The 17459-nt window shown below is 35.4% G+C and overlaps 1 protein-coding gene across 1 annotated transcript in view; it reads left to right on the forward strand.

Annotated features, from left to right (window-relative positions):
• Nucleotides 1–17459, forward strand: part of LOC147474718 (UDP-glucose 6-dehydrogenase 3-like) — a 55851-nt gene extending 38392 nt beyond the window's left edge. The window contains exons 3-4 of the mRNA XM_086585170.1: nucleotides 16441–16574; nucleotides 16995–17459. Of these exons, the coding sequence (XP_086441296.1) occupies nucleotides 16441–16574; nucleotides 16995–17459 (599 nt within the window). The remainder of the gene's footprint in view (nucleotides 1–16440; nucleotides 16575–16994) is intronic.

Genomic DNA, 17459 nt, shown 5'->3' on the forward strand with positions numbered 1-17459 from the left:
TTAGAGCGTTAAATCAATCTGCTCCTATTAAGATCAAATTGCATTCTAATGCAAGTATTTATAAGGAATGCATCCAAGAGACTTGGCGTTGTCTGCAGAGAATCAGTTGAGTCGAATAATGAAGGCAAAGATATGACATGGTTGGTTGAGGATAATTTCGATAGTCATACTTCTAATTTAGAACGAATGATAATCTTTGCAAACCGGGTTGCGATGCAGTTATCGTATCTGTGAAGATATCCGACATAGACAAATTGTAATTCGAATAAGCAAAGCGAACTTTCGGGCGAGAGTTGAAATGTTCGAAAAGGGGTCGAGGAAGATATCTTGTCTAACTTGGAGATTATCCACCGAATCACCAAGCCCGGTTATCGCGATAATCAAGATCGAGATGGAAGCCGCGGCTTGTTCAGGGATAGAGATGCTCTGACGTATGCCACTTTCGTGGATGAGTCCGTCTCGGTGAGTCGAGAGGCATGAGCGTCGTCGCCGCAGGCCAGATGGCTCAAGCCATTCTTCACCACAGAACCAGTCTCCATCTCAGGGACCATCTTCTTCACATGCCTAGGTGTTCACCATCAGTTGTGTCCTGTTATTTCCTTGTTTTTATTGTTTTGTTAGTGGAATTTTATTTCAGTAGTTAGATTTAAATATTAAGTTGTTTGTTTTAGATTGCTTGGATTTCATATTATTTTAATATAATTTATTTTGATCATTTTTCGTATGGTTGTCTTGGAGTCAAAGTTGAAAATTAGGCCGATATCGGCATATCTATGATTTTTTGTAGTGGTAGCATGATATGTAGGAGAGTTTAGAAGCACCTATTCTAAACCAAGTTTAAAAGATACCAGGGTTGTTAGGAAATCAAAACTATGGTTAGTTTCCGTTTTCGGGTTTGGCAGATTTCTATTTCCGGAAATTGCCTTAGAACAATTTGGCAACTTGCCGATTTGTTTTGGAAACCCAGAACCTATTTAAACTTCCATCATTCTACACTCACAACCCACAATACACCTCACAATCATCTCTCACCTTTCACTCCAAGCTTTTTCAGCTTGTTTTCTTGTAAACTCTGTTTCTGCACTTACGAGCGCCAGCGTCCCGAGGAAAGCGGCTTCTACACTTTTGTCGAAATTTTGTTCAGAGGCCACGCCAAGTAAAGCGACCAGCCCTAAACACACTGTAAATCGAAAAATCTCGGAAGGCCCAGCATTCAAGCAGAGCGCGACCAGCTCAAACCAAACTCAAAATTTCAAAACCTAAGAAGCGACTTCGCGCTTCTATCTGAAGCGCCGTGCCTCCATCGATAAACACGAAATTCCAATTTTTCGAGGTTTCTTCCAGGGTTTCGCGGTTGTTCTACACAGTAGTTTTGAGATGACACCTCCTATAGTGATTCCCGAACAGTCATTTGAAGACTTGATGGGAACCGATACCTATGGAGCATCGTTCCACGAAATGGATCGTGCGATTAGGATGGCGGCATCTTACGGTGAGTGATGACGATTCTTTTTCACCTAAGCTAACTGAATTCTTCTATAATAATATTACTTTTATTGTACCCAAGAAGGAGAACAAAAATTTTCCCTTGCTATTGATGGCACGACTATGGAATTCAATAAGCAATTGATAGCTTTGGTTTCGGGTTGCCATTACCCCGACCACTATGCACACGCGGGGGATATATGACGGATAACTCATACCTATATGAATATGCCTATTTCCATGAGTATTATGGGGGAGGGTGTTTAAATATCATGGACCAAGACCAATATAACATCGCCTCTGAAAGTAGCCTATCGCTGAATGTAGGCACAACCATGTTGTTCATCATGATGAACATTCTAGGAACGGCGGTTTATTACGCGATAATATCGGGTGACGTTTTCCTTGCTTTAGGCGAGGGGACGTCGTCGGTATGACATTCCCCGAAGTTTTAGTTGCTACTCACGAAGCGAGGCCATTCCTTGAGGCATAAGTACCTTCTTATGCCTGTCTTGGTTTTACGCCTTATCGCGGCTTTGCCTACCCATATTCTGTACCGCGATTACCGCAGTTGGGAAAGGGTCGAAATCATGAGACCCACCAATCGATGGTGGTAAGATCATTCCGAGCCATGACTTGGCGGGATGGCGGTCTGCAACCACATTTGGTTGCCCCTTACACCCCATCGCACCAAATAACACTAGAGAGGTTAGCACTAGTTGATGATACCACGGCGGGAAGGCATGGCAAGTTGTTATGGCATGGCGGGATCTGAAAAAGAACCTCATATAGAAGAGGAGGATGGCGAGTAGATCTTTGGGGTGCAGGTAAGTTTTTAGTTAAGTTAGTGTCCGCTTATGTCCCAAGCAATTTAATTACATTAACCCCATAATGGGTGGAACTCTTATAGAGTTCGCGTCGGTTTTTTATTACTATATTTGTATGTTTTAACTTTGTTTTCGCGGATGTTCACGAATTTCACGCTTTGATGGTATTTTTCCTACCCTCTTTATTTAAATGCTTTGAGGACAAAGCATGCTTCTTGTTTGGGGGGGGGGGGCATAGAAACACGTGTAATTAAGGCATCTGTTAGGATATAGATATGTATAATATGCACTTGTTTTCTAGTTAAAATGTCAAAAATTCAAAAATATAAATAAAAAAATATGCTATACACTTAGGAATATTGGTATTGTTTTCTTTCTCTATGCTCTTAACAATTTAGAAGTCTCACATAGCTTTTACATCAGAATAATTGTTAGAAACTTAGGTTAATATGTAGGTAATAATCTTTGCATCTATCTATAAATTTATTACATGAGTATCTATGATTGTTAGCAATAAGTTTACAAAATCTAGGCTAGAGTACTTATTCTACAAAATCTGTGAGAATATAGCCTAAAGCCTTATATGAGCTAAACATTTGAGAAATGACACAAGGGAGAAGTAAAATCCGGATAGAGAAATCACCGTCCACTTGCTTGATCACTATGCCATATCCTAAAGCGAGAATTTAGGCCCTCTTTGGATCGATATAGCCGAAAATTCAAACCTATGAATTATTTTCCGCTAGTTAAGCCCCTCTGAGCCTTTCATTAGCCCTTCCATAAACCACAATTCCTTTACCCTGTTACAAAAACAAAATAAAAAAAAAAAAAAAGAATAAATCAACCTACCCATTTTAGAATAAGTCCGAGAATAGAATGATGAAGAAAGAAAAAAAGAGAAAACCCAAGTAAACAAAAAGTAGTTAGTTGCTTCAGAAATAAAGAAAAGAAGTTTCCATCCAAAGAAAAAAAAATAGAAATAAATCAAAACTCCAAAATAGAATAAAAGGGAGTCAAAAGCCGGAGAAAAGAAAAAGAAAAATATGGCTAAGGATGGAAACAAAGTATAGAAGCAAAAAGAAAATAACAAGGTTTTCTCTAAGTTACATAATATGAAGACTCTATTATCTCGGACTTGTCCTTTTGTATATCCATTTCCTTCCTTCTTAAACCATCTCCTAATCCCATGACACCTAATAAAGACCTCTAGCTCAATTAGGAATAGGTTAGTGTGATAGTAAGTGGCGGATGTGTTTGATTGACTCCGCTTCCTTGTTGTCATTGAGATTGTAAGGTAAAGTGTGCCCACTGCACACTTGGAGCAAATAAACTTGAGTGGAAAAATCAGAGTGGTTTTGTCTTGACATTTATGTGAGGACCTACTTAAGGACGCTTATTCGAAGTTTTTTAAACGGACTGCTATTACATTTCATAGTATTACTCATTGTTATATGTGTATTTTAGATGATTGATTATTATGCATATATTAGCTTAGGGTTCTGACTGGGTTATTCTTATGTATTTGCTAGTGAGATGTATAGATAGTTGAGACATGAAGGAGGAAACAATAGTTTTATTTCTTAGTCATTGTAGTATAGATGAAGTTTGTGAGTACCTTCACTGGAAAACTCTTGCCACTAGGGAATTCCTAGTGGTTTAAGGCCTTGTTGCATATGGTCAATGCAATCGCACTCAGTGAAACGAGAGTAGTTAGAACTCCATTTTTGGTCACTTATTCTAATTTCTCATCTTTGCTTGAGGACAAGCAAAATCTTTGTTTGGGGTGGTTTGATAAGAGCCTAAAACTGTAGTTTTAACCCTTAATAATCATCTTGTTAGACCAATTATGTGAATAATAAGTAAGAGTTAATACTGATTACGTGTTTTTATGCATTTCGGGCTTCAAAGTCCATTATGTGCGTAACCGTGCCACTTTAGCGAGATAAAGGAGCAAACGGTCCGTAACTTTCCGAATGCCATATCTTTGGACTTAGACCTCGAATTGGGCCTACCTTATGTCAAAACGACCGGCTCGGAAAGAGCTTTCCAATGGTCCAAGCCTTGCCCCAATCAGAGGAGCAAAAGTGGACGAAAAGTCTGTTGAAGCGAACTGCAGCTGAAGAGGCCTTTTGGACCGAAAAGAATTGGGTTTTGGGCACGATTCTCGGCCCAAAACATGGCTCCAAGCCCATGCACGATTTTTGGATCTGGATGTATAAAAACAAAAGCTTCATTCTTTGTTAATGGTAGCTAGTTAGACCTAAATTAATATATAGAATTCTAGATCTGTTTTAATTAATTAATTAAGTTTTAGTTCCATTACAATTCTTGTTTTAGATTAAATTCTTGAATGATTGTTCTTGATTGATTAGATAAATAAAATAGTTATTATTCAATTTCGTTCTTGTCAATTCCATTCTAGATCTAATTTAAATTCTTGTTCTTATTCCATTCCAGCCATTAAATTAGATTCATTATTGTTTAATTAAGTAAATCTCAATTTCTTACATTATGTTTAGTTTAGATTCAATGGAAAATAGTAGTTTGATGACTCAAGGCTAAAACCTCCATTAGAGGGGTTGATGAAGCCTTGATGAAAACTTAGTGGTTAGTATAGAATTGGTTGTAGAATCTATTCCACTCTAGAAGGTCGTGTTTTGCCATGAGAATGGGTAGACGACCTCACATGCTAGTTAGTATCCGGTAGGAATGCCATGAACACTAGGGATTAGACTCGAAATTCTTGCCGTTAAAACGTAAGAATCGAGATACGACAATCTATACTAGGTTATTAAGTTGGATTCGAGGTGGATTCAATTCCCCTCTAATTCTTTATCTAGATTCAAGAACATTAGTATTTCCATATAGTTCGTAGTGACATTCAACATATTGCTTTTCATATTGCATCGTAGTATAATCACCCCTCGTAAAACTCTCATTGACTTAAGACTGATTTCTTAGACTTAGAGAACAATCCGTGCTAGAGAACTAGGAGTGGAACGAACTTCCTACTCCACTTAGTGCAATTCGCATCGAGAGTAGAATCTTTGATAATAGACAGTAAAAGAATAGTTTAGTTTACTTACGTTGTGAATTCATCGTTCATTTCGTAGGTAAACTATTCATTTTACATTTATCAGGAATCCATTGCCTTTTTTGGAAAAATCACATAACTATTGATGTATCGAGAACCTAGCATGATGAGAACGGGGAAAAACAACTATTTGACAAAGAAATGTAAAATAAAGAAAAAAAAAATTGTATACTCACTCCATAGGGTCACACTTACTCAAATGACGAGTAAAAAGTGTTTTACAAAGAAAATGCGAGATATACATGGACTAAGGCTCTGGCACTTACAACCACACTCTCCAAGTGGAGTGGTCCGATTACCTTAAGGATGCACTCCCATGGAATGCATCGAGAAAACATAACATGAATCTTTTATAGTGAGATATTCAAGACTATATGTGGGGTGGTCGTTTTAAGTCAGATTCCCCAAGATTACACATAAGATAGATGATATGCTATTAACTATATACTAATAGTCTAAACAGTTGGGGATCTTAATAGAAAAACATATGAAAGCATACACCCCCAAACAGAATGACAAGATGTATCTATAGTGTAAGATATAGAATTGTAAGAGAATGCTTGTGTAACCTATCATGAAACTTATGCAATAACCCATCATAGTTGAATTGTCCAAAAGAGTGAGAGGTTGGTAGTATATGTCCTTCATGAGGCTCAATTGATGGGGAATTGGACATATCAAATTTCTCTACTACTGAAATGATGGACTCTTGTGTTTATATATTGGGCAAAGTCTCTTTACTGGGAAGGTTTATAAAACTTTGAATGATCTCAAAGGTAATTGGCTTAAGTGTGAATTTGAGATTTCTTTGAAATGGTTTCGTGGTGTAGTCCTCCGAATTTGGTGGAGTTTTTATGAATGGAGGTTGGATTTCAAGATGTGTTAAATTGGGATGGTGATAGTTGGGTGGCGGTTCTTCATATGATCTCGAGGGGTTAGAGAATTCTTCATCTAAGTTTGGTGTTTCCAGATTGTGGTTCATATCTGCAATAGTAAGGATGTCACAAATTTGTTCTATCGATAAGTCTTTAACGGCCAAACTAAATTGAAATCTACTTTCCAATATATAATTTATTCCATATTTTCCAAGCACTTCGTTTTCTTTGTCCTCTCTGCCTACATCTTCATAAATTTTCTCAATGCCATTTTCTGAATGTGTCTAGTCTAATACATACTCTTGAGTTTCTTCTGCCAGAGTTTTCTCATTTATGGGTGATGATGCATTAAAGCATGTGAGAGAAATTGTGACTTCGGGCATATAGTCATCATCATAAGATTTGGAATTCTCACGATAGTCATGTGGATGTTGATGGGGCTTTGATTGGTCATAAGTATCAGGATGGGCCTTAGCAATTAGTTTTGTTATAGTAACACCTTATTTCTCTTTTTGGTTGGGTTCTGGACTGGTGGGAAGAATATGAGTCTCAGATGTGGCATCAATTGAATTTGATTAGAGAAAACATAACGTAGTTGCTACTTGCTGAGTTAGTATTGTTTGCTTGGCCATTTCCTGGTAGAGTTGGTCTGTGATGGATGGTGGAGTGGAATATGAATTTGATATGGGTGGTGATGTGAATGGTAATGGGTTTTGGGTGAAACTATACTCTGACTGACCAGGTGGATATATGAATGATGGTTGACTATTTGTGGTGGAACTCCATGAATTGTCGACATGATTAGAAAACTCTTGAGTGTACTGGGTACCAGGGAAGTTTGGAAATTGAGGTTCGTAATCGTAAGGATTTCCCATGGTAGACTCGAATTCGGTATATGATGGACAATGAGATAACCTGCGGTAAGGACTACTGAAAAAAAAAACAAGGTTATGGGTTTGTATTGTAATTCCATGATGGTTGTGATACATATTGATAAGACATGAATGCTTAATCAATGACAATGCACAAGTTGTAGAAATTCATTTTTTTGGATTTTTGAAAATATTTGCTTGGTCTATAATTTACTATGCCCTGTTCAAGGGAACAATTGGGCGTGAGACTAGGATGACTCTACTACACGGCTCAGAAGAGTAAGCAGTCACTTCACCAAGTGGTGTGCTACCAAGAATCTCACTCACGATGAATCTGGGGGAGGGGAGTGAGGAAGGTAGTTGGTCCACCAGAATCTGGTAACTGATTACTCTAAATCCTAGTGGCTATATTTTTGTCATTTTATGGAGGAGCGTAACTACTTTGGGCTTTAGTTGATTGATTTTAATTCATTTTTTTTGTCTAGGATCTTCAAGAATCAAGCAACGTCAAGTTATCTACATTGGGGAATGACTTCCCAATGGTTGTTATGTGGCTCAGGTTCAGCCTTATGCATGAATGTAAATTGCAGTGTAAAAACTAAATTTCAAACAATCACGTAAGCATGCTTGAACACACAAGGTATCTTCTTACATGGGTTTCAAGGTGGTTTAGAATTTACCTCTCAAGCCTTGCTTACAAGCTGCTTGGGGAGAAGGCAATGTTGGTTGGCGCGTGATCTGATAATCAGGCCCAACCTTTCAAGATTTTCCCTGTTTTACGTTACAATAAAAGTCCATTTAAAAAGCCCACAGTTTGGGTTTTTGATAATTAAACAACTTTGTCTTTAAGGGCCCAAAACATAAAACTAAACTAATGCTAAATTAATCTAATGGATTAACTAGTTTAGATAGATTATCTAGATTAACTAGAGCTAAACTTAGTTAAACTATTGATTACCAAGTTGATTCAAAGTGTGCTAGCGTATGATTCACGACTCGCCTCGCACACTTCAACTTCTCAAGGCAATGAAAACTCTAATCTCTTTGTAAGTTTAGAACTTCAACCAAGTGTTCACCCATGTTCATCCACATAATCAATCAAAACTAAATATTTTCTACTTTTTTTTCATTTTTTTCATTTTTTTTTATATCTCTATCTATTACAAACAAGTTCCACTAATTTATACTACTTTATTACAAAATCCGGATATGTAGATCAACTACACATTAAAAAACAACTGAACTGTGAAAAACTAGACATTGGAATCCTAAGGTAGACTTGCGGTTGCCCATCGGATTCAGGCTAAGTTCTGTCGGTTTTCGGCTGTAGCTTCAGCTCCTTTCCAGCATGTTGATCTTGAATCTGGATTTGCAAAAAAGTAAGTCAGTAATGAAAAACAACGAAATAAATTAACAAAAGTTAGAAAAATAAGAAGTCAAAAGGTGAGAGTAGTGCTTCCTCCTAAGATGCTCAACCAAGCATTCTTGCTCCTTCAATCCATGACAGCGGTGCCATTTGATGTTGTAGTTAGTGTTGAGTCTTCAAAGTGTTTTGAAGTGGTTCACTATAGATTGTTTAGAGTTTGAATGGTTGGGAGGTTTTTTAGAAGAAAGGAAGGTAGAATTTTTAGTTTAAGACTTGTATTCGTTACTAATTATGAAGAACATTGAAAAGCTTAAGTTGAAATGATTGAAATAATACAAACTTGAAAGAAATGGAATGAAATGAAATGATTGCAAAGAAGAACAACAAAGAAAGAAGATTGATTGATTGAATAACAAAAGCAAATAACAAGATTGAAAATGAAGAACAATAAAGTAAATGACTTGAATGAAAAAAAGACTAGAAATTAAATCCTACATGACACTAGATTAAGTCTAGGTGCATTCTCTCCCTAACTTTTAGTTCTTATACCCCTACTTTATGTAAATGATTGATTTGCCCTTCTCCATTACATTTGAGACACCTCACCCTTTACTTTATGCTTTTGCTTTTTTTTTTGTTGATAGGTTTTAGAGAAAGCCATATTTGGTGTTAGAGACATCTATCTCTGGTCTTTTGAGTTGAGGACTTTGACCATTGACTTTAACTTTGACTTTGACTATGACTTTGACTTTTTCAACACTTTTTCATAGCAGCTTCTATTCTTCATAATAAGCATGATTAAAACTCCTTTTAGTGCTAAGACACAACTTTCATGAAAGTGGTCTGAATTTCTCTGTAACCTAAAAAAGGCAATAAAAGGTATGAGTTGCCTTTTCATTAAGCGTAAGAAGGGTTGTAATGCAGTAATGTAAGGGTAATAAAATGCACATTTGGGAGCTGATCAAGATGAAAATCAGGTCAGCATTATAAACAATGCTGGTATGAGTAGCCTCAGTTATAAAACAACTTCAATATGCACACATTATTAAGGTAGTTAGTTCCTCCACCGAGGTGCCTTAGCTTAAGGTAGTTAGTTCCTACATAAAGGCACCTTAGCTTCTAGCTAATAATAAATAAAATGTATGATACACTTACCTCTATACATGCTGATAAGAGCCCAAAATTGTAGTTTAAACCCTTTAATAGTATTTCTATGTAGCCAATTATGTTATTAATAATATAGGTTTATCACTAATGACGTGTTTTTGAGTATTCCAGACTTCTGAGGTGAATAAATGTTAATTAGGCACTAAAAGGAGCTAAAGTGATTGCTATGGAAGTTCGATGAAGAAAGCCCAAGTTTCATGGAGAAAAAGCCCAAGTCAAAACTATTAAGTTAAAGTCAAACCGGATTAGAGAGCTGAAGAAAAGTCAATAGAACTTCAAAAAGCCAATTATGTGGACTCAGGCCTTTGATATGGGCCCATTTTATATCAAAATGACTGGCTCAGAAAGCCCTTTCCAATGGTCTAGGCCTTGACTCGATCAGAGTAGTATAAGTTGGGGAAAATACGCACTACAGTAACACGACCTGAATTAGAAGTCTTGGATTCAACCAATTGGGTTATGGACTTGATTTATGGGTCTATAAGCTAGCCTAAAAACCAATGCACAATTTTGTATCATTATATAAGAGAATAAAAACCCTAAACCCCATCTCTCTCCTACCATTAGCTAGAATAATATCTCTCCCCATTTAGTTTAGTTTAGAGTTACTTTGTAGTCTCAATTATAACCTTTCAAATAAAGCTTTAGTTTATTCAATTCTATTACTTCTTCTTTACATTATGTCTTCCATTCATTGTTTTAGTTTAATTAATCCAATGATATTAGGCTAATCCCCTCATTAAAGGGAGTGATTATGAAGCCTAATGAGGAATAGATTGCTTAATAGAATTATTTAATTATGTATGTGTTTCAATGAGTTTAGTTTATTGTATGACTTCCAAAATAAGAATAGAGTAAATTAAACTAGGGATTGTTATAATTAAGTCGAGAGACTTGGTTGTAATAATCCTACATGCTAGTAATAATGACTATAGAGATATAGGTTGTTGTTAAGGATGATAAAGTTTGAGGCTTTAGGTTGGATCATTGCGTGAAAACCTAAAGATGATCTCTTTTCAATGAATAATTCGATTCTTACATGAAACTACTTATTAGGTGGATTGATTACTCTTCTCTATAACTTTCTCTTCCGTCAAAACCCTATTTCTACTAGTTTAGTTAATGTAGATTTATTTGAATCCATAGTATAATCGTAGAATATAAATCTCTCAACACAATATTACTCTCACCATTGTTTCTTTGTGATTTAAATTAATTGAATTCCATTTATGTCTTGGTAGTTTAGGAGTGGAACGAATCCGTACTCTTTATATTATTTCATTATTATTTGAGAGTAGGAATATTGTTCTAAGCACTTGTTTAGTTGATTGATTATTTGTGTTTATGCATAAATAGTTAGTTTACATAAATTTGTAATTACCACATGCTCTATCACAAAATTTCAACCAACCAAAATGACTTTGTAGTTAGCTGATCGTTCTATTAAGTATCCCAAAGGTGTAGTTGAAAACTTTCTCGTTAAAGTTCAGGATTTTTACTACCCCGTTAACTTCGTTATTCTCGACACAGAAACTGCTCAGGATTCTATTCCCATCATTTTAGGGCGTCCTTTCTTGGCAACCGCCAATACCTAAATAAATTGTCGGGATGGCTCAATGATTTTTTCCTTTGGAAATCTTTATGTGATGGTTAACATGTTTAGAATCAAGCAGGGACAACTAGGTTTGCCTATAAAAGGAGAAGTGAAGTCCATTGACAGTTTTGTATCTCATATTAGTGTGGCCGACACTTTTGTCCCCACACTAGTAGATACCCCTCTTATGGAAAAAGATCATCACAATTTTGACTCCTTGGACGAGATTGATGACTTTCTCAAAGATGCAGATGAATACTATAATTATGTGGATGCGACCAAGCTAGATGAGGAATTATATGAGTTTCTAAGAGCCTGTGATGATCCACCCTCTCCAAAACTACCTAGAGCACCACCCGACCACCATCCACCTGAGCTAATCGCTCACAGAATCCAATCATTCTTCCCACCCTTTTCTTCTAACACTTATCCACATCCCAAGTATTTTCCACAACCATTCATTTTCTCACGATCATTCACTTGGACACCCTCTCATTCAACTAAGTTGCATCGTAGAAAGTCTTGGTGCTTGATTCTTTTTGGTGGTACATTCCATGTTAATTATTTATGGAAAGACCCACAACTTTTTTGGTTGTTGATATATGGTAAACTGCATTTTAATACATTTATACTAGATAAAGTCTCGAGTATCTGACTATAAATTACTCATTTTATTATTCGGTGTACTCCATTCCAATCTTATGTTATGGGAGTGCACCATTAAGGTAACCGGACCCTCCTTTTGGAGTGAGTGGTTGTAAGTGTCGGATCCTTAGTATACGTTTCATGTGACTCACGCGTTCATCTTTTGCACTTTTTCTCGTTATTTGAGTAGTGTTTCTCTATGGAGTGAGTTTCATTTTTATTTCTTTATCGTAATTTTGTTTTGTTTTTTCTAAAAATCAAACATATAAAAACTAAATAAAATAAAAACATAAACATATATTAGTAAGTCTAAGGAATCTGACTTGAAAAGACCCCAGTTTTTGTACAATACCACCTTTCTGGAGTATAGGCCAAACAAAATATTTCAAAGTTAAGAAGAGTTTTCCAATTTTGTTTTGGGGTGGCGTATTTTGGTTTTTCATTTCAAAACGTTTTGCCACCCTTTATCTGTCATGTTTACTCCAAAAGAGTTGATGTTAGTTAGTACGTAACAGTTTAATTGTGCTTCATATTATCATATCATCTTCACAATATTTCTATTACAGGTACTACCTATTTTTTCAACGTTTCTATGGTAAATTCTTTCCTTATCTCTTTACACTTTGAGGACAAAGCGTTTGATTGTTTGGGGGTGGGATAGAAACATTTGCAAAAATTAGGTACTTTTAAGATGTAAATTACGAACTTTTCTTTACAAAATATTAAAAATCATAAATATTGTTTATACTAGGCACTTAGTGATAATGATAATATTCCCTTCTCCATGATGATATTAGTTTAGAAATCTCACATAGTACTTTAATTAGAATAGTTTTTAGAAACTTAGGTTAATATGTAGGTAATAATTATTGCATCTTTCCATAAATATATTGCATAAGCCTCTACGTTTGTATTGGCAGTAAGTTTATGAAATCTAGGCTAGAGTACTCATTCTGCAAATCCTGTGAGAATATAGCCTAAAAGCCTTATATGAGTGAAATATCTGAGTAATGACACAAGGGAGAAGTAAATTCCGAATAGAGAAATCACACGTCCACTTGCTTGATCACTATACCATATCCAAAGCGAGAATTTAGGCCCTTTTTGGATCGATATAGCCAGAAATTCAAACCTATATGAAATTATTTTCCGCTAGTCGCCCCTCTGAGCCTTTCTTTAGCCTTTTCATAAACCACAATTCCTTACCCTTATATAAAAAACAAAACAAAAATAAAAATCAGCTTACCCAATTTTTGAATGAGTCTGAGAATAGAGATGAAATGAAGAAAAGAAAAGAGAAAGACCTGTGGAAAACCAAGAATTTGTTAGTTGCTTCAAATAAGAAAAGAAAAGAAAGTTTCCATCCAAAGAAAAGAAAATAAATAAATAAATAATATAAAAAGTTAGAACTCCAAAAACATAATCAAATGAGTCAAAAGCCAAAAGCCAAAAGAAAAAGAAAAAAATGGCTAAGTATGGAAACAAAGTGTAGAAGCAAAGTAAGAACAAGGTTTTCTCTAGTTACATATTTTGAAGACTCTATTATCTCAGACTTGTCCTTTTGAATATCCATTTTTTTCCTTCTTAAAACCATCACCTAATCCCCGCAACACCTAATAAAGACTTCTAGCTCAATTAGGAATAGTTTAGTGTGATAGTAAGTGGCAGATATGTTTGATCGACTTCGGCTTCATTGTACGTCATTGAGATTGTAAGGAAAAGTGTGCCCACTGCACACTGGAGTAAGCAAAACTTGAGTAGAAAAATCAGAGTGTTTTTGTCTTGACATATTTGTGATGACCTACTTAAGGACGATATTCCAAAGTTTCATAAACAGACTTGTTATTGCATTTCATAGCATAGTTCATTATATATATGTTTATCCGTAGATGATTGATTATTATGCACGTATTAGCTTAGGTATCGAATTGATTATTCTGTATTCATTGCTAGTGAGATGTATAGATATCTGTTAATAAATAAGAAAACAATAATTTTATTTTTTAGTCGTTATAGTATAAATGAAGTTTGTGAGTACCTTCTCGGGAAAACTATCATGAGGCTATAACTCGTCCACTAGGGAATTCCTAATAGTTTAAGGCTTTATTGCATATGGTCAATGCAGTCGCACTCAGCAAAACGAGACTAGTTAAAAATATTTTTGGCAACTTATTTTAATTTCACATATTTTCTTGAGGACAAGTAAAATGATGTTTGGGGGTGGTTTGATAAGAGCCCAAAATTGTAGTTTAAACCCTTTAATAGTATTTCTATGTAGCCAATTATGTTATTAATAATATAGGTTTATCACTAATTACGTGTTTTTGAGTATTTCAGGCTTCAAAGTTAAAGAAATGTTAATTCATTACTAATTAGGCGCTAAAAGGAGTTAAAGTGATTGTTATGGAAGTTCAATGAAGAAAGCCCAAGTTTCATAGAGAAAAAGCCCAAGTTAAAATTGTTAAGTGAAAGTCAAACCGGATTAGAGAGTTGAAGAAAAGTCAACAGAACTTCAAAAGGTCATATCTTTGGACTCATGTCTCGGATTTGGGCCCATTTTATATCAAAATGACCGGCTCAGAAATACCTTTCCAATAATATAGGGCTTGACTTGATCAGAGTATTATAAGTTGGAAAAAACACGCGCTACAATAATATGACCAGAATTGGAAGTCTTGGATTCAACCAATTGGGTTATGGACTTGATTTAAGGTTCCATAAGCTAGCCTAAAAACCCATGCATGATTTTGTATCATTATATAAGAGAATAAAAACCCTAAACTCCATTTCTCTCCTACCATTAGCTAGAATAATATATCTCCCTCTTTAGTTTAGTTTAGAGTTAGTTTGTAGTCTCCATTAGAACCTTCCAAATAAAGCTTTAGTTTATTCAATTCAATTACTTCTTCTTTATATTATACCTTCCATTCATTGTTTTAGTTTAATTAATCCAATGATATTAGGCTAATCCCCACATTAGAGGGAGTGATTATGAAGTTTGATGAGAAATATATTGCTTAGTAGAATTATTTAATTGTGTATGTGTCTCAATGAGTTTAGTTTATTGTATAACTTCCAAAATAAGCATATATTAAATTAAACTAGGGATTGTTATAATTAAGTCGAGAGACTTGGTTGTAATAATCTTACATGATAGTAATAATTACTATAGAGATGTAGGTTGTTGCTGGGGCTGATAAAGTTTGAGGCTTTAGGTTGGATCATTGCGTGAAAACCTAAAGATGATCTCTTTTCAATGAATAATTCGATTCTTGCATGAAACTAATCATTAGGTGGATTGATTACTCTTCTCTATAACTTTCTTTTCTATCAAAACCCTATTTCTATTAGTTTAGTTAATTTAGATTTATTTGAATCCATAGTATAATCATAGAATATAAATCTCTCAATACAATATTACTCTCACCATTGTTTCTTTGTGATTTAAATTAATTGAATTCCATTTATGTCTTGGTAGTTTAGGAGTGGAACGAATCCGTACTCTTTATATTATTTCATTATTATTTGAGAGTAGGAATATTGATCTAAGCACTTGTTTAGTTGATTGATTATTTGTGTTTACGCATAAATAGTTAGTTTACATAAATTTGTAATTATCACATGCTCTCACAAAGTGGGTTATCTCTGCAAAAATAATTAGTTTAACCCACTCTCCTGCAAAACAACTTTTAGTTGTAATATCATAAATGAAACATAACTTGTATAGTAAGTTTTAGAATAATAACTATATAAGAGGAAAATTTCATTTCGAGAATGTTTAATTAACAAGTGTCCCTAGTAGCGTGTCGGTTTTAAGTCTTACCTAGTCTTATCTACCACAATCACTCCCCTCAATCGACCCGAACATGCACATCCGCATGCCTCTCAACTATAATGGAACCACTCACGTGCGTAGTTACCCTAAGCGGGATGTCGCATACCAGGTAACCCCCACACGGACGCCAAAATTATGTGAGTAAGCATTTACTAGGCATAACATATCGCGCATCTCATTTTGAATTGGTAAAGAGATAATCAAAGCCATCATTGGCTACAAGGGCTCCAAGTTACCTTAAATTTACGTTGTCTTAAAAAGACAACTTTCATATTTATCACAAAAGTTGTGATAACTAGGGGCTAGGATTTTGCGTCATAAAATTTCGAAGTGTCATTTTAACTTGTTTACGTAAAGTTCAACTAATTATCCATGTTCAAGTATGTCTCAAATTTATCCAAAGACATTGTCATACTATTTCATAGCAACGCAATCGTAAATATAACACCAACTTTAGTTACGTAATCATTCCTAAAAAATATTGCATAAATGACCCACACCCTTAACTAACAATGATATTACATCATTAATAAAGGAAGTCAACATGGTTAGAGAATGCAACATAACACACCATGGAATTGGTAATTCATCAATATAACATCTTTTAAATGTACAAAAAATCATAAAAAGAGATGCAGACCATTATATAGCATTTATATCAGCAACATTAATATTTACAGAACTGCCATCAAGGGCTAGAAGAGCTACAGTATGCATCCTTAACTATTACAGTGCTACAGTTCGTGTTACAATAACAGTACCACCAGTAATGATTACTAATGCTACAGTTCCCGCTACAGTAAGAGTACCATCGGTAATGATTACTAACACTACAGTACGCGCTACAGTAACAGTACCATAATTAATGGTTGGGTTTCTAAGACTTTGGTCCTAACAATAGTTGGTTTATTAGGGTTTGGTCCAGAAAAGCTTGAATATTAGGGTTTAGCCCTAGTTTTGGTTGTTGACTGTTAGTCAACTGAGTTGATTGTGGTCAATCTGCTTGTATTTTTGAAATGACAATAATACCCCTCACGTGCAACATCACGTGAATAAAAATTTGTATCCAACTTGAAAAAATTTGTATCCATTGAAAACTACTGAGGCCATTGAAAAGATTATGACCAACAGCAAGGGAATCAATTATCAAATTATCTCGAACCCCAATTTCCTTGCTAATGGGACTGCCATTGATGATCTCTTCGCTCCTAATAGAGTTCTCATTGGAGGCTAGGAGACCCCTGGTGGTCAGAAGGCTATTCAAGCCCTGAAAAGTGTTTATGCTTATTGGGTTCCTGAAGACCGAATCATAACCACCAACCTCTGGTCTGCTGAACTGTCAAAGCTTGCCACCAATGCCTTCTTGGCTCAGAGGATCTCATCTGTGAATGCCATGTCAGCTCTTTGTAAGGCTACTGGAGCAGATGTTGCAGAGGTGTCCCATGTTGTTGGGAAGGACACAAGGATCAGACCAAAGTTTCTAAATGCTAGTGTTGGGTTTGGAGGTTCATGCTTTCAGAAGGATATCCTCAATCTTGTCTACATATGTGAATGCAATGGTCTCCTTGAGGTAGCTAACTACTGGAAACAAGTTATTAAGATCAATGACTATCAGAAGACTCGCTTTGTCAAAAACTATAACCAAAATTCAAATAACCAAAATGAAAAACACGATGAACTCAGTCTCGCGTTCAAATGA

This window comes from Coptis chinensis, chromosome 9 (assembly GCF_015680905.1).
Source record: "Coptis chinensis isolate HL-2020 chromosome 9, ASM1568090v1, whole genome shotgun sequence".
NCBI lineage: Eukaryota > Viridiplantae > Streptophyta > Magnoliopsida > Ranunculales > Ranunculaceae > Coptis > Coptis chinensis.